Source organism: Phocoena sinus, chromosome 5, assembly GCF_008692025.1.
Source record: "Phocoena sinus isolate mPhoSin1 chromosome 5, mPhoSin1.pri, whole genome shotgun sequence".
In the NCBI taxonomy this organism is placed as follows: domain Eukaryota; kingdom Metazoa; phylum Chordata; class Mammalia; order Artiodactyla; family Phocoenidae; genus Phocoena; species Phocoena sinus.
Genome location: NC_045767.1, coordinates 25924084 through 25950304, shown reverse-complemented (window position 1 = coordinate 25950304; position 26221 = coordinate 25924084). Strand labels below are relative to the sequence as shown.

The 26221-nt window shown below is 38.8% G+C and overlaps 1 protein-coding gene across 1 annotated transcript in view; it reads right to left on the bottom strand.

The window, feature by feature from the left end:
- The window catches only part of LOC116754256 (bifunctional heparan sulfate N-deacetylase/N-sulfotransferase 4-like), a 254802-nt gene that overhangs the window by 23953 nt on the left and 204628 nt on the right, over positions 1–26221 (bottom strand). The window contains 6 exon segments of the mRNA XM_032632724.1: positions 2173–2191; positions 2194–2256; positions 2259–2294; positions 6739–6819; positions 6822–6834; positions 23151–23333. Of these exon segments, the coding sequence (XP_032488615.1) occupies positions 2173–2191; positions 2194–2256; positions 2259–2294; positions 6739–6819; positions 6822–6834; positions 23151–23333 (395 nt within the window).

Here is a 26221-nt window from a genome sequence, read left to right as displayed (position 1 = left end):
TATGAATATGCAATGTACTACTATTCAGCTGTAAAAAAGAACAAAGGTTTGCCATTTGCAGCAACATAGATGGACCTGGAGGGCATTATGCCTAAGTGAAATAAGTCAGAAAATGACAAATACTGTATGATACACTTACATGTGGAATCTAAAAATACAACAAAGTAATGAATATAACAAAAAAGAAGCAGACTTACAGATATGGAGAAGAAACTAGTGGTTACTAGTGGCAGGGGTGAGAGAGGCAATATAGGGGTGGAAAGTGGGAGGTACAAACTATTGTGTGTAAGATAGGGCTCAAGGATGTATTGTACAACACGGGGAATATAGTCAATATTTCGCAATGACCATAAAGGAAAGCAACCTTTAAAAATTGTATAATTTTTTTAATAGGGAAACTATACAAAATAATTATTTCTAACTTGAAAAAAAAAACCAGAATTTTTCAAGTACCTCACAGGATAGACTGCTAACTATTTACACCTTTGTAGAAAATTTATATAACAGTTTCCTTTCACAGTTGGTCTCTCAAAATATATTCTTCCCTGTGTCATCCATACTAGATGTAATTAAGGAATATTCTTATCTTGATTTGTATATATTACAACTTTTATGATATATTTAAATTCCTGAGAATAAAATGTGTTCTCTCAAAAAAAATAGCAAATTTATGTTTGCAAACTTGAATGCAAAATTCTTAAGTTGAGATTAAGTGCACAAAAGAGGAAAATCCTCAGAATAGCTATAAAATACTAAAACTGATTAGGGCATAGTTGCTTTCCTCCTTTTTAACTTCTGCATGATTTGTAGTATGTGTAGCAATGTGAACACATTATAGTCTATCCAGAGTGATTAGGAGATATTCCTGCCAGTTGATTCTGTGGTGCCTCAGCAGGTTCACTCTTCCATATGCTGTGGGAACATTCCTCTGTGTGTAGATTATGGAATCAATATGTTCAGAAGTTAATTCAGTGCAAGGTGTTTAATTATGTGTGTAACCCTCTTTACAGCTCATCACTTCTCTAACCCTCAAATGTTCTAGAAATAAATAATAAGAGCAATGAAGAATTCATATAAGGACACTTATTTTCCTCTTTGACATTTGTTATTATATTTCCCAAATGTGAAGTGGTGAAAGTGTCATCTATATCCCCTGCTTAACAATCTGTGTTCCATTTGAGCTCACAGATAAAATTGCTGCTCTGCTTTCAGTAACTTGCATGCAATTTCAAAATTCATTTAGTCTTTTTAAAAGTAAGGTAGGAATAGTGATCTCCTAGGTGCAGAGTGGACACGGCTCTACTCAAGATGGGAAGTCAAATCTGCTCACTGGCATCGCCCCTGCCCCCCTCTCCTCCTAGCTGCATCTTAAAAGAATGAGCCTTTTATGAGGACATATTCACGTGGTAATGTTGACATAAGGTTACATGCTACAGAGGTATGCATTGAGGGGAACTTTCCTCAGGGGGGGATTTGGAAATCAGGGCCATATTTTCCTTAGAAAATTGGGATAGAGCTAGAAAAATTCCCAGAGTGAACATCAGTTACAATACCAGGTTTATTCTATTTCAGTTAAGGAAAAATATTGTGATTTTGGAAATTATCATAACTTATCAAATACAAAGTAATTTTCCTCTTATGCACATGTGGGACTAGCAGTAATCTATGATTTTGGAAACGCCTCTGTTATTGGCATGACAAATATCAGCTTATATTATAATACAACATTTACAGTCTATGTGATTAATGAAGATACATGTCACGGACTATAAAATAAACAACCTACTGATTTATTTGTTTTCCTCAAGAGTCATTGTGAAGACAAATTACTGTATTTAGTTAAAAAAAATTCTAGGCACAGTTAAAATAATAATATGCTTAAGGAGAATTTTAAATATCCTTATGAATAGTGCTGATGAAAAATATTCCATAATCCTCTTTATTCAATCATAATAATTTACCAGAAAAATATTATCATTATTGCACTGTCCACATCAAATTATAGGCAACACTGATTAAATATATCATTATAAATTAATTTCTAATTCACTATGGTAGAACTGAACATACATTTATTCTGTAATTATGTAGATGCCATGCATACATCTATAATTGCTCAGCTATGAACGAGCATGTGTTAATAATGGACTTTACTTTTGTTATTTTTCTTACCAGTCAATTCCCTTGTGTAGTTGTTGCCATTAAAGAATTGAACTTCTTCAAATGTTTTGGGGCTGGGGAGATTGCTGATGATGAAGGGTGCATAAGAAGAAATAAATAAAGTGCTGTTGTTCCTATTACAAAACAGGAGGCAACAGGTATACAGCAATAAAAGAAAAGACATATATGTAACAAAATTTTTGCTTAAAAGGTAATATGCAAAAGACAAATCATTCCAGTATCAAAATGATTTCCTTAAAATCAGTTGAGTGCATTTCATGTGGCAATGATTTGTGTTCTTATATTAGTCTTCATGATTCTATTGACCTAAACACTTCATTTAATATGAGGATATAGTCAAAGTCAAGCAGACTGTTAGATAATACAGCTAGGGGAGAACTTCAGAAATCAGGTGGTTCAATTTCCCTCCTGGAGTCGGATGAGTGGCAAAAGTATCAAAGACATCGAGCATAATACCTGAACCTCAATTAATATTATATTCAGATCAATTAAATTAACTCAAACTATTCAAAAGATGTTGACCTGTGCAACTCTGTACAAGTTGCTGTAGTAATGATTGATGATAAATCTTGATAAGAAAAATACATTTGCTGGCCTCGATAGACTTAAAGTGTATTCTGTGGACTTGAGTCAAGTAAACAGGTAATTGCGCAGCGTAGTGAGGGAGGTTCCATGCTAAGAGCAGAGTGTTTTTCTAATACCTGAGAAAAATGGGTGATTTATACTTGGGAAGTCAGTGAAGACTTCCAGGAGGAAGCATTTTTTAAGGTTGTACCTTAAAAAACATGTTTCCAGTAAGGCTGAAAGAGGAGTGCAGGATTCTGGAAGGCGGCCCAGTTGAATGTTCTACCCTGACAAGATGGGACAATCAAGTCTGATAGCTGAGATACTAGGCTAAACAGACTGGCTGATAGAACCCACTGAGTGTACATATCACAGAAGGCACAAATGTCACCTCTAAACCTGAGTCAGGCCAGATACTGAGGACCGCAGCAGAAGGGTCATGAAGGGACAGGCTCTCATAAATCAAAACTTCCCTCATGGAAAAAGGTTCTTTCTTTTGTAACGTGTTTGCACCCAGGAGATTTTGTTGATTTCCCAGCCCTAGGAGAGCTTGGAATGAACTACACAAGAGGGCTGGCACAACAAAAATCATAGTAGCTGGGGATCTGGAAGCAGAGAAGATCATCAGAGAATTATGTATATAAAGGAAAGTAACAACAGATCTTGGGGGACCTAAGAAATCCAGAATGGGTGGCTCCTAGTGAAATGTGAGGACAAAAATTAATAATGCCCTTAAGGAGATTTAATTACTAATTGAAAAGCATGTTTAAAATGACCAAATATGGAATCAAATTATATAAAAGTAACAAAAAATATTAAAGGAGTCAGAACTGGTTAAGAACTAAATTAGAGGCCCAAACTACAGAAGAACTATCTCAAACACACTGAAAAATTTAGACATGAAAGTTATGGGGGCAATAGCAGTCCTGAAGAACTGATCTGATTTCTCCTGAAAATAAAAGGAGTTCAACAAGGAGGACATGTGAGAGGAGGAACAAAAATCTTCCAGGGAGAGGAAATCAATTAGAGGTGGAGTAAGTATAGAAGAGCAGCTGGAAGGGAACAGGGAATCCAGCAGGTTTCTTTCTAAATACTTTTTAGAATGGGGCCTACATAAAAATATTTAATTGATGATGAGAAAGAAGCTTGTGTTTGTGTGAGAGAGACAGAGAAAGACAGAGACAGAGAGAGACAGGGAGATTTTTGAGACACACGAGAGCTGAAAATATTAATAGGTTAACATCCCTGAGATGTCGAGATTGGATGGATCCAGGGCAAAGATATAGGATATATTTTTGAATTATTGCTGAATATTTTAAAATGAATACTCTATAACCTCAATTTGGTAACATGTACAAATGTTTAGCCACCCTGATGGTCACAGAATTGCACCCAGAGCTACCCTGGGCTACAGAAGTCAAAGCCTTTATGCTCTGAGCCATACACCTTCACGCTGTCAGAAGCAGGAGGGATGTCGGGAGGCCTCTGAGGAGGAAGGAAGGAGAAAAGCAATTTCAGCCAGGGACAGTAGACACATGGCTTGATGTTCATATGATCAGCCATAAAATCTGGGTCCATGGCCTCAAAATGTATATTTACTTTATTATTGCCTGTGCTTTCATCTATCTTGACATTCATTTTTATCCACTGTCTTTGATATAAATATTTTGTAGAGGAAGTTTCTCACACGTTGTAATGCTCTAAGAGAAACTTTGTTCTATTTTGCATATAATCAACTTCTTTTTAGTTTTACCAGAGTAAATGTACCAGGGTAAGTCAGTCAAATTGTGAGATATCAATATTGACAATGGGAAATCTGATCTTCTAGAAGATTTAAGGCAATGAATTATGCTTTCAGAATTATTGTGCTAAACTTAACCCTTTTGGAAATCCTCTCCTACCCTAGTGATATCAAAATCACATGACCCAGAATCATGAAGAATGCCATGTGTCCACAGGATTCTAGTAGGACTACGCTGTCAACTTTGAGTGCCTTAAACCCAGGGCCTACCCCACTCCCTGTCATTCCCCATTCACTGCCCCACTTTAGCTGATAGAAATTTTTTCCAGGATTCAGCAATGAGGTGGGATATTTCATCTTTCCATTTCTCACCTCAGAACAACTGAGCAAATAGGGGTTGAGGACCACTTTTATATCTCATGTTTATTGCAAGGGATGCATGGGTCAGGTTTAAGTTATTTAAAGACAACTTTACATTAAAGGCCAGGTTCTTAGCATTTATCTGTGCCCATTCTCCAGGGAATTTACAGCCTCTGACAGGGAGTTTTGCCAACAGAAGCAATAGGAGAACAAAAGGAAGACTTCAGACTTCTATGACTGAATGGATTTTAAGAATTATCACAATCATTTTCACACTAAGATAGCATTTTCATAGCATATAAAATATTATCATCCAATTCCTTTAACTTGTTTGTTTGTCTTGGGAAGACCAAAACCAGCTAAAAACTTTATCATTTCCACACCGGTATGTCAAATATTAAAATCTAAAGGTATAAGTTATTGTCTGTAATACAAACAGCAAAGAAGAAAACTAGATCTTTTCTTACTGACCTGTAGTGTTCTAGCAGTTTCTAAGAAGTAGTAATATTCAATGACAATGATAGAGGATATGACTTAAATCTTTAGCATGATTTTACAACATAGGGAATATTTTGTTTCTTTAGTAGTCATTCCAGTGTTAGAACTGCTGTGAGGGAGTTGGTAGAAAATTAATGCACATTTTAAACAACAACAAAAGTGGTATATCTGAAATATGTGCTGCTTTTTCCCTCCCTGCACATGTAACTTATTATTGTAATACAAGTTATATTCATGGAGGAAGAAAAGATTTCAACAACAAATACCTAAGAGTCTGGAAATTTTGCCCACAACCTTTAAAATGGTCTACATGTTTGTATTATAAATATCTTCATCTAGGCCAGTCTTATTTATTGTGACTGTTTGTTTTGTGTTATGGTTTGTGTACTCACTGATCAAAGTGCTTCTAGTCAAAGTTGTGAATTCAAAATACAGCAACTCAATAAAAAGTTTAATTAATCAGGACATGAGCAAAGTATATAAAGCTCTCACATGCTGAAGAAAGTATAAAATATTCTAATTGAAAGTGTCATCTCATTGGTGAAATACCAATGAAGGCCATCCTTCAACTCTTTTACTACATTCTTATACACTTGTCCTTCAAAACATGAGAAAATATCAAAGGAAAAAAATGCCTGATGAGCCATAGGTGTATCAGAAAATAAGTCTAAACCATATTCATACATAATGATTATTTGGAAAACAAACTACACAGGTAGAATATTTGAAGGTAATAATGACAGTGGTTCTGAAAAATAAATCAGTTCAAGGTTGATATGCAGTGTAAAATAATTTGAATCAAGCCAAAGCCCTTTTTTATAACTTAATTCAGGAGCTAATTAGGCAAAGCCACAAAAAGTAGAAATTAAAAATCAGATATCACAACTGTGATAAGCTGCAAGTTGTCAAAAATGTGATGTCTGGGGCTTCCCTGGTGGCTCAGTGGTTGAGAGTCCGCCTGCCGATGCAGGGGACACGGTTTCGTGCCCTGGTCTGGGAAGATCCCATATGCTGCGGAGCGGCTGGGCCCGTGAGCCATGGCTGCTGAGCCTGCGCGTCCAGAGCCTGTGCTCCGCAACGGGAGAGGCCACAACAGTGAGAGGCCCGCGTACCGCAAAACAAAAACAAACAAAAATGTGATGTCTGTTGAACAGTTTTTTAAATTGATAGATAAAACTTTAGCCCATAAGTCTAATTAAATGAGCAACTGTAGGGTCTCTGAGGATCATGGCATAAAGATGATCCACAGGGATGAAGAACAATTCAAATAATGAACTTGCATGGGTTGTCTAATAAATATTTCACAAAGCCAAATAATCAAATACCATATGACCATGTGTTTCATGACAAAAAAAAAAAAAAAGAATGTAAACAGCACAGTTGGCTGTTCTTACCTGTTTTTTGTGGCCCAATTACAAGGAATTTTGGTAAGTGGTCACAAGTTTTCTCTCTGGACCAGATGTCTTTGTGTCTTTATCATCACATGGATTCTGTAAGAAGGAAGAATAATGAATCTTACTGTGTAATGAATGCCTAGCTCTGTTCCATAAAAATTGTTCAAAAGACAGGATCAACTTCTTGCCTGATACCCTAGAACTAGGAGTTAGACCTTTTTCTTGTTCTAGTTCTTTGGTTTCTAAATTGGCACCTTCCTTTCCTTCATGGTTAGAACTCAGCATCAAGTCGCTCCTGCCGTCATCCTTCTGAGCCTTGGCTAGGTTCTAACTGCTGAGATTCCACTCTGTCTCTGAATTCATGTTTTACTTCTGTATACCTGAGCCTTAACTTGTCTCTACCTGGTTTGAACGTAGTTTCTCACTTTTCTGTGCTCTGCCCTAATCGTTCCTTTTTTTTTTTCCCCTAGTGGCTTGAAAGCCATCCTTCAACTCCAGACTTGGCCAACTTTTCCCACTATGTGCTATTCTCTGCTGATCCAGATAATCTCTCAGTTTGGCCCTACCCCGCAAGCAGATACCATGCAGATCATTATTTCTAGCCCCTACTTCCCTCCTGAACTCTAGACCAATATTTTAAATTGAATATGTGTCACTGTTGTATAGATATGGTGAGGAAATGCCAGACCTAACATAACCATCTGTCCAATTTTATCCCCATCTAAACGTTCTTCTGTGCTGCTCTCCATTCCATTCCATTCAAGTGACCAGATTCATCATCCAATTCATGACACTTCTGAGAATTAAAAGAGCCCTTAAATGAAAGTGATACAATTTTTGAAATACCTATTGACTGACAAATTGGTTTTATTATATTGGTAATCAAATTAATAATTATATTCAAAAATCATTTTTACAAATAAAATTCTAAAAATATGTTGACCATTAAAACAATTATAATTTTACATTTATTATTCAAATATTAAAAATAGCATAAGATGAATAATCATTTATGGTTCACATTTACGTACTTTAATCAGTTTTTTAGCCATATCTTCTCTAATATCATGTCAGGGGCCTATTACCTTTGCTCAGTTTTCAAAGCCCAGTGGTCTGGAGCGTGCTGGGACATGCCCTCCAAGGTACAGCCTGTGTTATTGTACTTTGCAACTCCTACTACTAAGATAGAAGCACAGTGCTGGATGGGCTTCTTTGGGTTTTGGATGCAGCATTTTTTTTTTGCCCTAGGAATTATTGCTCTGAGTCACCGACCAGATGATGCAGAAACCTGCTAATTTTGAGTGGAACCCAGAAAAAGAAAGAGCCCTATAAGAGGTAAGACTGAGGTCCAAGCAGCCCTCCCACTGGGGCCATACATCCTGCCAGACCCATGGTACCATGGCATCTATGGTATAAATGACACCAAAGAGAGTTTTGGTCAAGTCCCACAAGAGAATCACAGTGTACTCCCCTAAGGTTCTGCAGCGAGGTGTTGCTGGGCCCTGGAAGAGATAATGCTTGTCATGGATTTTCAGAGTGATCATGTGGCCATTAGTTGGCCATCATAAGCTGAGTATTGACAGACCAACCAAGTCATGAGTTCAAGTGCACCCAGTAGCAATTCATTGTAAGATGGGGTGGTGCTTCCAGAACTGATTTCAAGAAGATACAAAGGCTATAAGTTAACTTTATAAACAAGTGCCCAGACCCCACGTCACCTATCACTGTTCCACTCATGCCTCTATATCAGCTCATTCTTAATAGTTTCATGGAAGGTCCTCTATAACCTGCTGATGAAGAGGGGGAAACCCTAGCTTGGTTTGTAGCTAGGTTGACCCATACATTGGTAGAAGCCTAAAGTGGACTGCAGCTGCCCTACAGGCCCATTCAGGGAGGTTCCTAAAAACAAATGGTTAAGGGAAAGTGTCCAATTGGCAAAGTTCTGGACAGTGTCTCTGGCCATCCACATTTTTGCAAATAGACTAGTAGCCCAAGGTAAGGGTATAGTGGACTAATAAGCAGTGATGAATGGGTTAGCCAAGGAGCTTAAAGGAGCAAGATAGGAATATTAGGGCTACTAAGTTTCTAGGGAAGAGGCAGGTGGATGGACCTGTGATAGTGACCAAAACGTGTGATAATCTTTGTATTGCCCATTGATGTTCACCAGAGAGTATCCAATGTAGAAGTGCTGAACAACTAAGCAGTCAGATGATTTAGCCAGTTCCCAGCATTCCCACATGTCATGTAGCCTCTGTTCTCAACCAACCCAGTGCTGAAGCAATGGGCTTATGAATGGAGAAGCTGTGGTAGCAAGATGGAAGCCATTCCTGGGCTTCCTTGCCCCAACTCTGCTTTAGTTACAGCTGCTGCTGAATACCTGACCTGTCAGTAACAGAGGCCAGTTCTAAGTCCCAGAAATAGCACTGTTCTACCACTTAGTAGAAAACTGATTATGTTGGACACTTCCATCCTTCAGAGGGCAGTGACTCATCCTGATCTCATCTGACACATACTCAGAGTATGAATTTACCTTCTCTGCTTACATAGCCTTAGCCATCATCACTATGCAAGGCCTCATGGAGTGTCTGACTCATTGACACGGTATCTCACATAATATTGCTTCAGGTAAAGGGACCACTCTTGACAAAGTGAAGTGTGATAGTAGGCTTATGCCCATGGGAGTCACTGGTCCTATCACGCCTCACTATCCAGAGCTGCTGGCCTGATAGAGTGGTGAAAGACCGCATGAAAGATACAGTTGAAGAACCAGCTTGGAGATACACTGTACTTCTTAAATCAAAAGCTATTGGTTGGTGCTGTGTCTCCAAAGGGTAGTGTAGCTGTGTCTAGGAATTAAGGAGTAGATGTAGGAGTGGACCCCTCCACCATCATTTCTAATGGCTTAATTAGAGAATTTGTGCTTTCCACCTCCACAACTTTAAGGTCTATTGGTCTAGGAGTTCTGGTTCCCAGAGGAGAGATGCTTTAGTGTGGATCACCACACTAAAGGTTGCAGCTTGTACCCATTCACTTTGGCTTTCTTGTGCCAGTAGACCGTCAGGGATGGAAATGAGTTACCATCCTGATAGGGACAATTGACTCTGATCATCATGAGATGTAGAAACAGCTATTATACAGGGAGAAATATCTTTGGCACTCAAATAATTCACTAGGTTACTTGTTGATACTTCCATGCCCAATTTTAATAATTGAGAAAGCAGAGCCACCACAGCCTGATTAGGGTTGGGCTGGGCACCAGATCAGAGTCTACCACAGTGCACTCCTTGCTTCACAAATTAAGTTATCCTTATCCAGGCACAGCCTTCCTCTGTCATAATTCCTAGGGAAATTTACAAGAAAAGAATTAGTGAGACAAACTAGAACTGTTGCTACTGCAGTTGGTCCTGAGACCGTACCTGACCCACAAGGCCAGCCATCTAGACCAGCAGAAGTGCTAACCACGGGTGGGGGAAATCCAGAATAGGGGATAGAGGTGGGAGAAACTGTGCACTGGTTTCAGCTTTGGAGCCAACTGCAGCAACAAGGTTGCACCTTCTCCTAATGACCTTCCTCTTATAGGTTTCCCCAGGAATAATGCTCACGATTGTGGAAAAATTGTTCCTGGGTGAATCAGTGCAATGTGAGAAGCAAGTATAGCTATGTGGTACAAGGTATGGACAAGGGTGTGTGGCGGACTGAGTGCTTTTTCCTCCACTGAAGGAAAAACCCTATCTCTGGCCAATGCAACACCTTATCCCCGTTCCCACCCCACTTCCGCCCCCAGCTGGGGAGATTGAGTATTGCCCTTGGCCAATAGGAGCTACCCGACAGGAAGTCGTGCATCCCCTCCCGACACTCCAGAGGTGGCCCGTGTCCAGTGACTGACTGATACAGGGGTGTAAAAGCCTGACCAGCTTGCTTCAAGGTGAGACAATTTGTGTAATTAGCTCTCTCCCTGCAGATCTAGTCAAGGATCCAGACTTTTCCTAAGACCACATCCACGCTCTGCTTTTTCCTGTTCTACATCTTCCCTTATAAGCTTTTCCTGAAAGCGCTTCCTCAATAAATCATTGAACCAGAGCCCTATCTCAGAATTGATCCAGTGCACTTTCCATTACCATCTTCCGTTGGAAGAAGAACAGCATGCAATATAGAGGGACCTGTTACGTATGCATTGTGTGAGAATTCGCCTTGCAAAAGGTTAGGCTATATATCTTGGATTTCTTGATGAATTCATCTATAGAAACTGTGATAGGAGTTAATTACAAGCCAATAAACTCAACATTTCTTATTTTACATAAAAATGAAATTTTATTTTATTTTTACTGGTGTCTCTGTTTTCCGCGATCTTTCATTCAGTGTTCAATCGCCAATCCTCTGTGGTCTAGCTTCAGTTTAACTCTCTAAACGTAATTTTCACTAGAGCACAGAAGGCTAAACTATCTTGTCTCCTTTTCTTCCTGCAGTAACAGAGCATCCTTGTTCAGTCTCTGGGTTCTCAGCTACAGACTATATTTCACAGTGTCTCTTGAATTTAGCTTTCTTCCTATGAATCATTTCAGTTGAAGGAAAGGGAGCCAAAAGGACGTAAAGTATCTTCTTAAGGATAAACTTGCTCTCCCTAGATTTTTGCTTTCCTACTTACTGCCAGCTGTAAAATGGCTACAATTGCAGCATGTGCCTTGGCCTCAGAGGTGGAAGCCATACATATGTTGAACACCTGCCAACCTGGGGCCCTGGATAATCACGTGGAACGGAGCTGTCTAACTCTCGTAGACTGCTTGCCCATTTTTAGACAGTTGTATGAGGGAGAAATACATTTCTACTTTATTTAGCCACTGTAGTTTTGGAGTGTCATCATAGCAACATTGCCTATATTCTCACTCAGTGTGTTTCAAAGCACTTTGCGAGAAGGTAAAAAAAAAAACTTGTGTCAGAATGTGAATTACTGCACTGCATGCTTCAACAAGAACATCCTGCTACAGGAAAAAAAGACGATTCCGGATGATGCAACCAGCTGCTTAGTGGTATAGATTGTTTATATGTTGGCACAAACTTCTTGTCTCATGGCGAATCAGCAACAAATAATTCAAGCCTGTTCGTGGACCACACTTTGAGTAGCACTGCTGTGAATTAACAACTGCCAACACCAACCTAAAGCTTCAGTTCTACTGTGTTCCCTACTATAGATATATCTGCACCTGAATCTTTGAATTATTTATCTTTCTGTGCAATGCTCTTATTTTTTTCCCCACAATACAGAGTCAACATCTTGCCAGTTCTTCTTGCTGAAGCTAATATCCACCATAAACCTTTCCTATTTATTTTGGAGGGGCAGCATAGCCCAGTTGTTAAGAGTGTGAGCTCAGGAGAGAGACTGTCTGTGTCTTAAGGAATTGTCCTAAACTCTCTGGACCTCAGATTCCTATAATAAAAAATAATGATTGATATTACCTACCTTGCATATAGGTATATATATGCATAAATATAAATATATTGCATAAATATATTAAATGAGGGGCTTCCCTGGTGGCGCAGTGGTTGAGAGTCCGCCTGTCGATGCAGGGGACGCGGGTTCGTGCCCCGGTCCGGGAAGATCCCACATGCCGCGGAGCGGCTGGGCCCGTGAGCCATGGCCGCTGAGCCTGCGCGTGCGGAGCCTGTGCTCCGCAACGGGAGAGGCCACAACAGTGAGAGGCCCGCGTACCGCAAAAAAAAAGAAAACAAACAAAAAAAATATATATATATTAAATGAGTTAATATATTCAAAATGATTAAATTGTGCTCTATAAAAGAAAATGCTTATTCTGTAATCCCACATTAACTTTTTCTTTCCTTTGCCTAGATTAGTTAGGCAGTTCAGCAGCAGATAGCCATGCTGAGAGCTGACTTCCTGGTGCTTGGCAGAAGCACCAGCACCTAAGGTGCCCCTCCTCACAGCCAGATGGCTAGACTTCTGGGATACCCGATAACGAAATGGCTTGGAGTTTCTTCAGGCAAACCAGAAGCTGTGGGCTGTCTTACCAGATGACCCAAAGACTCCTATAGAATCCTAATTCAGTTTATTTCTGGATATTGTTGCTATATGGCTACTGCAACTCTCCAATTCATTGTTTTAGCACTTGTCATCCTTCAGGGCTCAATTCAAATATCACCCCACATGAGATGTCTTCCCTGATGAGCAGAGCCAAAGCACTTCCTTTTGTTCCTTTCTCTCTATAACAGCTTCCTGCCATATTTTCTTCACTGCATTTCAGTACCTGAAATTATTTTATTCAAGGATGTGTTTCTAGTAATAGTATATAATATGAAAACTAATAGTATAGTTGTAGCTATGATAATTATATTCAACTAGAATGTAAGTGCTCTGAAGAGAAGACCTCTTGTCTTTTTTTTTTAATAGATTTTATTTATTTATTTATTTTTGGCTGCTTCGGGTCTTCATTGCTGCTCATGGGCTTTCTCTAGTTGCGGCGATTGGGCTTCTCGTTGTTGTGGCTTCTCTCGTTGTGGAGCACGGGCTCTAGACACGCAGGCTTCAGTAGTTGTGGCACGTGGGCTCAGTAGTTGTGGCTCGCGGACTCTAGAGAGCAGGCTCAGTAGTTGTGGTGCACGGGCTCAGTTGCTCCGTGGCATGTGGGATCCTCCTGGATCAGGGCTCAAACCCGTGTCCCCTGCATTGGCAGGCGGATTCTTAACCACTGCGCCACCAGGGAAGCCCGACCTCTGTCTTCTTGATTGCTACAATCTAATACATAAGACGTGCTTGATAATTATGGACTGAAGGATCAATTAACTGCCTTGGGACAGGCAGATTTTGATATATGCTTAAAAATTAACATGTAGGTGTTCAGTTCATTTGCTCAAATGGTTTCTTTATGCTCAGCAAAGTGGATGAGCAAACTGATCAATTATTCAGTGCTACTGTTGAAAGTCAAAGCCTTTTGTGTGACCTCTCTTCGTTCTGTAGGTTCAACTAGACCAATTTTATTCTTTATTGCAATACACATGTTTTTGCCATTCAAATTTCTGCATGCAAAACTGGCGAAGTAAAACTCTTACGGGACTTCCCTGGTGGCGCAGTGGTTAAGAATCCACCTGCCAATGCAGGGGACAGGGGTTCGATCCCTGGTCCGGGAAGATCCCACATGCTGTGGAGCAACTAAGCCCGTGCGCCACAGCTACTGAGCCCTGCGCCACAACTACTGAAGCCTGTGTGCTCTAGGGCCCATGTGCTGCAACTACTGAGCCCATCCCGTGCTCCACAACAAAGAGTAGCTCCCATTCGCCACAACTAGAGAAAGCCCACGTGCAGCAACGAAGACCCAATGCAGCAAAAAAAAAAAAAAAAAAAAAAAAACTTTCACAGAAATAGGCAGATTGGTAAGATTTGGAAAGAGTTTCCTTTGACTTTAACACACTGAACATGGATAAACACTTATTTTGGTAGACGAAGACACTAGTTATTTTAGTTGTACTTTCCCAGGAAGTTATACTGATAGGAGTAAACTATCAAATAAAATTACCTGGATGCTAAGATGTTATAATACTTGCTGTTCCAAATGTTTTTATTATTAACTATTCAATTTACATTACTTCAGTTTTTCCAGTAGGTATCTTATAATTGGTGGCATTTGTATACGTCAATCTAGGCAGACTTCTTTTTAACTTAATTAATTAATTTATTAATTTTTGGCTGCACTGGGTCTTTGTTGCTGCACAAGGGCTTTCTCTAGTTGTGGTGCACGGGGGCTACTCTTCGTTGTGGTGTGCGGGCTTCTCATGGTGGTGTCTTCTCTTGTTGCAGAGCACAGGCTACAGGCGTGTGGGCTTCAGTAGTTTTGGTGTGTGGGCTCAGTAGTTGTGGCTCGCTGGCTCTACAGCTCAGGTTCTGTAGTTGTGGCACGTGGGCTTAGTTGCTCTGCGGCATGTGGGATCTTCCCGGACCAGAGTTTGAACCCATGTCCCCTGCACTGGCAGGTGGATTCTTAACCACTACACCACCAGGGAGGTCCCTAGGCAGACTTTTTTTAAAACTGCATTCCTTCTGTTTTATGCTGTTTTAGGGCTATCTGGGTGCCCATATTTCTTCATTTATGTCTCTTCTTAGCATGTTTTCCCTTGTAACTGTTTAATCACAACTTTAATAACAGGATGTTTGCATTTCCTATGTTATATTCTGAAAATTTTTGTTTAGACTTTTCCTACTCTGACTTTCCTTATATGGTCTGAATAACAGCTAACATAATATCTAAGTTTTATTGATCACCTTCTATATTCCAGGCACTTGCTTGACATAGATTATTTCTAATCCTCAAAGCAACCTGGCAAGACAGATATTATTATCCTTTCTTTATAGCTGAGGAAGCTGAGATGCAAGGTGTTTTATTTAGGTCGTGCTGAAGGTGACACAGCACATTAGTTTCAGATTTGAAATCCAAAGCTGGGATTGTCTCTGCAGTTAAATTGTGTGTGTGTGTGTGTGTGTGTGTGTGTGTGTGTGTACGCGACAGAAAGAGAGAGAGAGACAGGATCCTGCAATGATTATGAAAAAAAGGATACATTTGCATGCACTTTCATACTTTGCTCCATTGTTACGGTTTTAATTCTAAAGGTCAGAAAGTTACAAAGCAATTATATCCCTATCTGATTGTTCCCCACATATCTGAAGCTGTTACACAAAGTAATTTACTGTTTTTAGTATCTAGCATTATAGACATATTGAAACTTTGAAAATATTCTCAGTTAAAACTGCTTTAGGCAGTGTATATTATAACAGTGCCAGTGTAGTGAAAATGCATGCAACTAGCTCTCACACAGGTAAAGGGGCTGTAAGTGGTTTCTGTACATGGAATATATGATGAGGTGAGGCAGATTTACTTTTAAGTAGACATCAGCAAGATGGACAGGAGATTCCCTGAGGTTATGAACCAGACTTAGAAAGGGCAGTAAATTCTGATGACATCATGTTACGTAGAAGGGTATGAGCACACAGATTCTCCCTCTCTGAGTAAAAATTACAAATTCATAATCAAGCTAAAAACACATACTAAAAAAAAATCACACTACTGACCTTATCCTGAAGTTCATATTTTTATAGATCCAACCTACCTGCCTTTTCTCTACTAAGAATCTGCTCTGCTCACTGCTTCTACACATCCTTCCCTGAGAAGAACACCATGGAATTATCAGTTAGACTGATTATCCCCTCTCAAGTCATGTGCTTTTTCCAGATAACGAGGCGATCTCTAGACCTTAACAGCTGAAACATTAAAAATGCCCAGTGCTCATGGTAGAAGGATTATTTCGTTAATTAGAAACATTCCCAGGTTACTGGTTTTCTCTCTATCCCCCCTGCTTGCTTTCTGCTGTTCTGACCTCACTGTTTAATGGAGAATGCTACGAAAGATGTTTTTGTTTTTCTTTTTAAATTCTTCTGCTTCCTACTATCTGGATGTGTTGGGTTAAATTTTCTTCTGCTTATTAATTTTGGCGTGTACATGTCTTTAAACAAAATCCTTTTCCAAATCTGCATTATACAAGCTGGTGACTTTCAGTTTTTTTGTCTCTCAATGTCATTTAAGCTTAATACAATCCACGGACACTGATGAGGAATTTTAATAGGTTACGGATGTGTATTCTCAGTGCTTCAATCAGCAAATCCATATGGAGAAACTCTGAGACACACACCATCCTTACAGAGACTCGACTCTACCTGTACACCATGTAAGCTAGGGAGTCCTTCAGCTCCTTGGAAACGCCTTTCCTTTCTGCGTGCACTGATCCGTAATGAATGCTCTCTCCACAGAACTCCTGTAGCACTTGATAGTCTGATTCATACTCAGACTTTTCTACCAAAGTACTCTGATTACAGAGGCACATAAATGCCAACCTCTGGGGGTGGAAGTGGGTAAAAGGGACCTGTGGTTCATGTGTGGATCCGGGGTAATAATGCCATGAGAGTTGCTTTAAGCACAAACTACCTCTGATTTATCCTAAACCCCTATGCATTCTTCACCATATCACACCACCTTTATTTCAATAAATGTATACTATTTGTATTTTCCAATGAAATAGTCTCTGACTAAAAAACTGACCCCAGGAGAAGGTGACAAGTTTACTCTGTAGCTCTGGGTATCTTCAAACAGATAACTGCACACTCTCGCATACAATACCTTATATTATTACTTACTGTTATAAGAATATCCTGTCAGGGAATCTGGATAACCAACTCAATGAAAGAAACTGTATTTTTTTTTTTTTTTTTTGCGGTATGCGGGCCTCTCACTGTTGTGGCCTCTCCCGTTGCGGAGCACAGGCTCCGGACGCGCAGGCTCAGCGGCCATGGCTCACGGGCCCAGCCGCTCCGCGGCATGTGGGATCTTCCCGGACTGGGGCACGAACCCGCATCCCCTGCATCGGCAGGCAGACTCTCAACCACTGCGCCACCAGGGAAGCCCAGAAACTGTATTTTTAAACTCTTATTAATAGGTTGGTCTCATATAATGTATTCACTCATAGTATGACATTTTTAGTATGACATTAACAGACATTTCTGTAGGGCACACACAAAAATTTCAGTTTTTTTATTGTTATACTTGGATTAGGGGTTCAAAATATACTTATTTTATGATGATTTTGATTCATAAAGTATGAAAGTATTATAACAATTTACATTTAATTTCATTTCATTTAATTTTATTTTATGAGCTACCTGCAAATAGTTTTTCCATGACGAAACCTCAGTAAGTTACTTGTGTGGAGAATTTGACACCTGACAAGATCATATTTGCAACTGATTGATGGGAAAAGGAAAATCCATGACTTATGTCACCATTTCTAGATGTCAGAATGTCTGACAGCCTTGTGTAATCAAAACTGTAAAGTGCTTTCTTGTAAATTAAAGAATTAAAATTGTGAGGAATTACCTGAATATTTGGGCAGCATTCCTGAAAGGTTTAAATACTATTCTGAGTTAAGAAGAGAAATGTAACCACATGGTGATTAGGAAAAATATGTCAGATGATGATGAAGTCTGTACCTCTGCTCTGACCCTGTGAAGCGATAAAAACCGTTCTGGCTATTTCACTGGAAAGGCTAAAAGATGAAAAAATGGAAGTAAAGAATATGGCATTATAGAACTCTTTATTTATTTCCCCAGCTGTGGAGGTCATTACTTACGTATCAGAGTTCCTTTAATCTCAGCATCTCACCCACAAACAATTTCTAACACTTCTTCTCGGAAGGTCTCACTTTCTTACACAGCCATGAAACCATTTAGGGCTTCCCTCTCTCATGGTTAGATTATTATCCTAACTTTAGCTCCTCCTGTTCTTACCTGTCATGGAAATAAAAGCTTCTGGTATAATCTTTTTGGCCAACACTTAAAAAAATTATTTCACTCTCATCTTCAGAACACACAGATAGTTGCTCCTTGTTGCCTATCGAACCCAAATTGCTCTGGTCGTTCTCAAAGCTTCCTGACTGGCTTGTATGTGTTCCTCGAGGTTATGTCCCATTACATGGGAGGGGAAACTCGTCCCCAGGAAACAAGCGTGCCACTGTTACGGTTCCTTGTGCACACACAGCCCTCTGCTTTTGCTTATCCATTCGTGAGGTTTTAGTGACAGTAGCTACGGTACTACGCTAGGTTCTAGGTTACAAATACGAATGAATAAACACAGTCTCACTCCTTAAGGATTGCATGAGCTGGTGTATGACAAGCACAAGTGTCTGCAATACCATAAGGTAAGTGCAATAATAGAGTGATAAATAAGGCATAGAGTGGAAAAGAGAGGAAAAAATATGAAGACACATTTTTGATGTCATTTTGTTCACATAACCAGATGCTATTATGGTTTGTAAATTACACGAAGGCAAAGACCTTTCTTTTTATTATGTAGGTACTTCAGAAGCATAGGTTGCAAAAACTCACACTGAATACCCCATCAGATTCTTCAGAGGTCACAAGGTATTCCTGATATTTCATTCTACACAGACAGTCGATGGTAGAAGTAGATTTATTTTTCTAAATGTAAAACTGCCATCTTGGTGTGGTTGGGACTACACTGGCTTAGAAATAAGGCAACTTGAGCTTTAGTCCTGACTTGTCCCTAATAAGCCACGTGACTTAGAACAAGACATTTCACCTCAGTGTCTAGAATGAGTAAGTTGGGCTAGATGTCCCTAACTTCTCCTGCTCTTACAATCTGTAATTCTCTGCAGCAGCATTCCTTCAATAGACACAAACTAATAGAATCTACAATGTGTATGTCACTAGACCTTGTGATATGTTTATGTCACAGACGTTCAAATCTCATCGTCTCTAAGCTGGAGTTGGATGATTTCACGGCTACAATCAACTAAGGTACTAACTCCCTAAGGTCAGCACACTGTGGCTTTACTTCCCTACTTCTTTAATCCTGGAGACACTGTCCTGGAAAGAGAGAAACTGAAGCTCTTTTTTTTTTGAAACTGCAGCTCTTTGACCATAGTCTTGGTCACACAGGCAAGCAGGAAACCACATCATGCTTGGCATGTTTATTGATAGTGAGACTCTGGAGTGACTGACTGAAGATTGAGACTGAGCTAACCTGACAGCTTGAGAGCTTAAAAGCATTGATTAGTGAATGTGCAAGAATCTGACCTTCCAACTGCCTCCATGTTGTGGTTTTGGTTTCTATAATAAGAGGTTAAAAAAAAAAAAAAAAAGAGGAAACCTTATTCTTTTATACTTTGTAGTGATTATTCTACCCAAACAAAAAGGGACACGAATTAACAGAAACCCATGAGTATAATTTTAAGAATGTTACACACCAGGGACTATACTGAGGAGGATATACTCTAGGGATAGAGTTCCCTGTGTGTCCTCAGCATATATTCTCATAGTAAACAACTCCGAAAGACTCCACTTCCAGTGAAGGGCGCACATACATTCTGCATTGTACTTACCATGCTGTCCATTGACAGATATTCATATTGCACTTTTTAATTAGGTGACAAAGCAGTTTTCACATATATGGTAGTTGGTGCTAATGAAAATTTACATAAGGAACCAAAGGGAATTAAATAGATGTTAAGATTATCATTTTGCATGTTTTTTTTTGTGGTAATAAAAAAGTGTGAATTGAAAATCTAAGGAAAGATAACTTTTTAAAAGTGAAATGCACTAAATAAAAAGGCATGTTTATAAATACAATAAAGTACCTGTGACATTTAATTTAGAGAACGTATAGCAATGGCAGTGACACATAATATTAATCGATCCTAACTCTGTAGGGTTGTGATGAATGGACTATAAAACATTTAATTAGGGCTTCCCTGGTGGCGCAGTGGTTGAGAGTCTGCCTGCCGATGCAGGAGACATGGGTTCGTGTCCCAGTCCGGGAAGATCCCACATGCCGCAGAGCGGCTGGGCCCGTGAGCCATGGCCGCTGGGCCTGTGCATCCGGAGCCTGTGCTCCACAACGGGAGATGCCACAACAGTGAGAGGCCCGCGTACCGCAAAAAAACCCAAAAAACAAAAAACATTTAATTAGTGTTGGTTATGCTGAAATGTTTTTTGTAAAATTAAATTCATGTTGTATAAAGGATATGATGATAACGCCTTTAGCTGTTTTACTTGATGTTATAAATACAAATATGAGAAGAGGAGAAAACCACCAGGGAAAGGAACTCAAAAGTATTATGCACTTTATCTTTACCTGATCATTTGCAGTTTTCTGACACCCTTTATGACTGGCAAAGTTTATCAGGTTTGTTTCAGTAAGTCTACTGTTCTCAAAATCTCACGTATGTGAATAATTCCCTGTTCAACTTAACCGCTATTTTGCTTTCTATTCCTTGTTTTCTTTCTTAAATATATTTGAGAATATATAGCACTTCTGTTAATGGGAAATGTTTGCAACTTTATTTTTCAGTCAAAAGAAACCATATAGGGCTTCCCTGGTGGCACAGCGGTAAAGAATCCGCCTGCCAATGCGGGGGACACGGGTTCGAGCCCTGGTCTGGGAAGATCCCACATGCCGTGGAGCAACTAAGCCCGTGCACCACAGCTACTGAGCACACGTGCCTAGAGCCCGTGCTCCGCAACAAGAGAAGCCTCCACAGTGAGAAGCCCACGCACCACAACAAAGAAACAACACAGCCAAAAAGAAAGAAAAAAAAAGAATAAATAAAATGAATAAATTTAAAAAGAGAAACCATATAAAGGATATAATTCATGTGATAAAACAGGAGTCTTTTAGTAAACATTTACTCTTGAGTGTTACTTAAATACTCTTATAATAAGCTGTTTTGATAATATATATATGACAACAATAACAAAAATCTGTGAACTCTCTGAAGCCTCTTCTGATTAATTGTATCACTTATTAAGAACTCCCTAGGAATTTACCTCTATGATGCTATTCAAAATTAAAATAGTCACACTCACAAATGTTTTGTTTGTGTATGTATATGTTCTCATGTCTTCCAAAGTGACGTAGTTCTCAAGGAATAATTCTACTTTCTCATTCTAATTTTCATTTATACCTTCAATCAACTAGCACAGTATTTCATATTTAACAAGCATTCGATCATTGTATTTAAAATCATTATAATGAGAACCTACTGTACAGCACAGGGAACTCTACTCAATGCTCTGTGGTGACCTAAATGGGAAGGAAATCTAAAAAAGAGTGGATATATGTATATGTATGACTGATTCACTTTGCTGTACAGCAAGAAACTAACACAACATTGTAAAGCAACTATACTCCAATAAAAATTAATAAAAAACAAAGTAAAACAAAATAAAATAATCATATTAACCAAACCTTATTGGAGCTGGCATGTCTTTGATTATACTCATTCCCTAACAAAATGAACAGTGTCACTGATACCAAAAGTATCAATAAATACAATTCTTTATTTATAAAAATTCACACAATATTAAGAAATACAAATTCTTCATAAAAAAAGAATTTTTCTTTTTATGAAGGAAAAGAAAGAGTAGAGCTTGGGGCCATTGACTCATTTTTTAGATCATCTGTCTGCCATATTTGTTAAGTTGCTTACTTTTTATTGTTACTGTAACCATGAATTATAGATACAAATAAACGTGTGAAAAAAGAATTGATTTACTGTCAATGATTTATCAATTTTATAAGTATGTGAGCACTTCTGAGTAACTACCACTTATGGGAGACAAAGCTTTGCCTTTATGAAATTCAACATCTACGTGGTGTGACTATATACACTACAAGAACTATGTCTTTATCTATTTATTCGTCTACTTAATATATACACCAAACATATAGCTGGTCAAGCTGCTGAATAAATCATCAAAATAAAGTATGACTTACTGGAGCAGTTTTAAAAGACATTTTGAAATATATAGCAGTGAATAAGAATAACAAGGAAATGTTCTGCTGACTTTGAGAGAAAATATTGCATTTTGTTTTTCTTTGCATTCTCAAGAGCAACTAGCCTTGCCTTATACATAGTAGATGCTCAATAAACATACGGTGGATGAATTCCTGACCATATAGACACAGAGGGGCATGTAACATGAATTATGGAATAGAAACACAAGAGAGGGAGATAGGATGGTAAAAAGTCTGTTTTGCAGTGATTTCTCATTAATGAGGATGCTAGCCCTCTACTGACTACTTAGCAGGAGACCATATGATCTGCTCTCTGCAGCCAGCTTATTGATTGTGTGGGTCAATGTAACCTGATGCATAAAGAACCGAGAAAGTGGAAGGTGGCATTTTCCTAGATAAATGGTAAGAAGCAGCTGGTTTACATTTTCATGCACTGAGGCTCAGTAGCTCCCACATAAAGTTGAATTATTCATAAAAGCAATCCTAAAACTGACAATTCCTTCTTTATTAATAGATATGATCCTAGCAAAAGATTAGATTAAAAAAAATGCACGAAGACATCTTAAAGATAGAATCTGTATGAGCATGAAGTAAAAATTGCTTCTCCCTTTTTTATTTAGACTATCTGTGTTGTGCACACACATATCAGGGTCTAGTTCTACGCTCTTAGATTATTGTGGTCCTTGGTTTCTATCTTCCTAGATACCCAATGCCTAACCATTTTGCTGCTAGTCAGTGCCCACGCTAAATGCAAGCCAAAGTGATTAGCGCTGAGAAAAAACCAACAATAAAACAACATCCTCAATGCAAAACTTCCAAACTGACTGACCAACTAACAAAATCCCAGAAAAACAAATCCAAAATGTGAACACTTAATCCATAAAACAAATAAAAAATATTACTGAAGAGAATGAAACTATTGGATAAAAAAGAAGTTTGCATTAAATGACAGTTTTAGTATCTCCAGCAGAGTTCCTAACACAAACTCGGCACTCACAAATTGCTAGTTTCTTTTCTTTCAGCCCAGGAGAGAACGTGCAGTGTTACCTGCCAGAGAGGGTCTTTCTGCTCAGGGAAGAGCTCAAAGTACTTGTTGGCTAGTTGCACTGGAGGCAGAGTTTGCAATTTCAGGTTGGTCCAGCTCTGCGCGAAGTTGGCCAAGTTCACAAAGGTGTACAGCCCGAGGCGGTCATTCCCATAGTTTGACAAATGGGTCATGAAAATGCTGATCTGAAAAATAAAAATGACCATAAATATCATATGCATATGCTCAAAAGTGGCATAGAAGCCCTAGGAAGTACCTCACCTAAACGCCGAATTTCATAAGTACATTATCATTTCAGGTGGGGTGTTATGGCTGGAATTGTGTACACCGCACCCACATTCATATGTTGAAACTGTAACTCCCAATGTGACTGTATTCAAAGATAGGTTCTTTAAGGAGGTACTTAAGTTTAAATGAAGTCATAAGGATGGGACCCTAATCTGATAGGTCTGATGCCCTTATAAAAAGACACCACAGTGCGTTCCCTCCCTCTCTCTTTCTCTCTCTCCCTCTCTCTCTGTCTCTTTCTTTCTCTATCCCTCCCCCCTGCAATGCACAGAAAAGAGGCCAATTGGGAACACAGCCAGAGGGCGGCTGTCTTTAAGTCAGGAAGAGAAGTCTCACCAGAAACTGAATTTTCTGGCACCTCGATCACGGACTTCTAGCCTCCAGAACTGTGAGAAAATAAATGTCCGTTGTTTAAACCACCCGGTCTGTGGTGTCTTATTATGGCAGCTTGCAAAGACTAATACAGGTAGAAAGCCACACATTTGATTTCTATTTCAAAGTCACTCTTAAGCTCACTCTTAAAATAAAAATTGAAATTGGGATTGGCATCCCCTCACTGCCCATTAAAAGTATGGTATTACTTTACATATCAGTTTTTCCCCCCATTGTGGAATCAAAACTATCAAATCCAATAATCTAATAACTCCCAACCTAGAGAAGAACCAGAATTAGACCAGTTCTAAAATTGAAAAAACTGTTCCAGACCTTTTTTGGTATAGATATGTATACAGGTTGAAATGAAATCAAACTCAATAAAACTTGTTTGTTTTTTTTGTGTGTGTATGGTCTAATGACTCATGAGTATGAAACGTACAGTGTGGGGAATACAGTCAATAAATATTTAATATTTTTGTATGGTGACAGATGGTAACTAGACTTATCATGGTGGTCATTTTTAAATGTATAGAAATAATGAATCAATATATTGTGAACCAGGAACTAATATAGTGTGGTAGGCCAATTATACCTCAAAAACAAACAAACAAATATACAAACTCACAGAAAAAGAGATCAGATCTGTGGCTACCAGAGCCGGTGGCAGGTAGTGGGTACTGGGGGAGGGGGAATTGGATGAAGTTAGTCAAAAGGTACAACCTTCCAGTTCCAAGCTAAATAACTATGAGGGATGTGATGCACAATATGATAAAGATAACGAACGCTACTCTATGTTATATATGAAAGCTGGTAAGAGAGGAAATCCTAAGTTCTCATCATAAGGAGAAAATATTTCTTTGCTTATTTCTTTTTTCTTTTTTTTTTTTTTTTTTTGTGGTAGGCGGGCCTCTCACTGTTGTGGCCTCTCCCGTTGCGGAGCAACAGGCTCCGGAAGCGCAGGCTCAGCGGCCATGGCTCACGGGTCCAGCCGCTCCGCGGCATGTGGGATCTTCCCGGACCGGGGCACGAACCCGTGTCCCCTGCATCGGCAGGCGGACTCTCAACCACTGCGCCACCAGGGAAGCCCTCTAATTTCTTTAATTCTGTATCTATATAAAATGATGGGTGGTCACTAAACTTATTGTGGTCATCATTTCATAACGTATGTTAAGTCAAATCACACCTTAAACTTATACACTGCTGTATGTCAATTACATCTCAATAAAACTAGAAGAAAAAAATAATAGAGCGTTAGTTTGCATAAGAATTAAAAAAACAACATTCTGATAAGGTAGTGTAAGTCAAAGGTATCAGGTTCATGGAATGCCCTTTACTAGAATGCTGAAAAGGATCCTCTGAGGAAAGCCCATTAAGATGATTAAAGATACTCCTCACCAAGGTTGAAGGTGGGGAAGAGAGTGGGAGAACTTGGCCTATTCCCTGTAAATATCACCTAAAAAGTATATAGAGCTTACTATGTGCTAGGCATAAATCTAAGCCCTTTACTTGTATGGAATGATTAAGTCCTCACAACAATCTTATAAGGCAGGTATAGTTATTGTCCCCTTCTACAGATGAAGAAACTGAGGCACAGTGAAATAATTTGTTCAAGTCTCACATCTAGTCAATGGCAGAGCAGAATTTAAAAGCTAGGCAAATCTGACACATGATATATCTGAAACCTTCACCCAAATAGTTTTATGTATAGAGTTTGACATCCATCATTGTTTCCCATTTGCTGTTTTGAAAATAAAAGACAAAGAATATCTATTTATAGAAGAAAGTGGAAAATTTATGTAAGTATTATCTTGGCAACTTAAAGTCTTTTTTTTAAAAATCAGAATGACAGATTTGCCATTTTGAAAATAAAAGACAAAGAATATCTATTTATAGAAGAAAGTGGAAAATTTATGTAAGTATTATCTTGGCAACTTAAAGTCTTTTTTTAAAAAATCAGAATGACAGAACATAAATTATTTTTGGAATCTTACATGAAAACTTTTCAGACAACGATTTATAATATTTGAAAAGAATTTTACTGACAGACTGCAAATTTATCTTTGAAGGCAGTATCACTCCTATCATATTTCCAGTCCATTTCTACCCCCCCCCCCGCCTATATTCAAAGCTTTTTATTCTGAAGGTCAAAAAAAGAGAAAAGCTATTTTAAAGAATATTCTTTACATAGCTTGCTTGGATAGAAATTTAAATTAAAGCCCTCAAATGCTAGTTGATAAAATGATCTTAAGATTCATGTGGAATCACTTGAACAGACTCAGGGTAACTATGTCACTGATTTTTACATTGGCCAAACTCTCCCTCACTCTTAAGCTCTTTTTCTTTTTTTCAAATAGGAAGTGCCCTCTTGGCAGGACTTTAATTATAGAGTTTTTAGAACATAACATAGTAT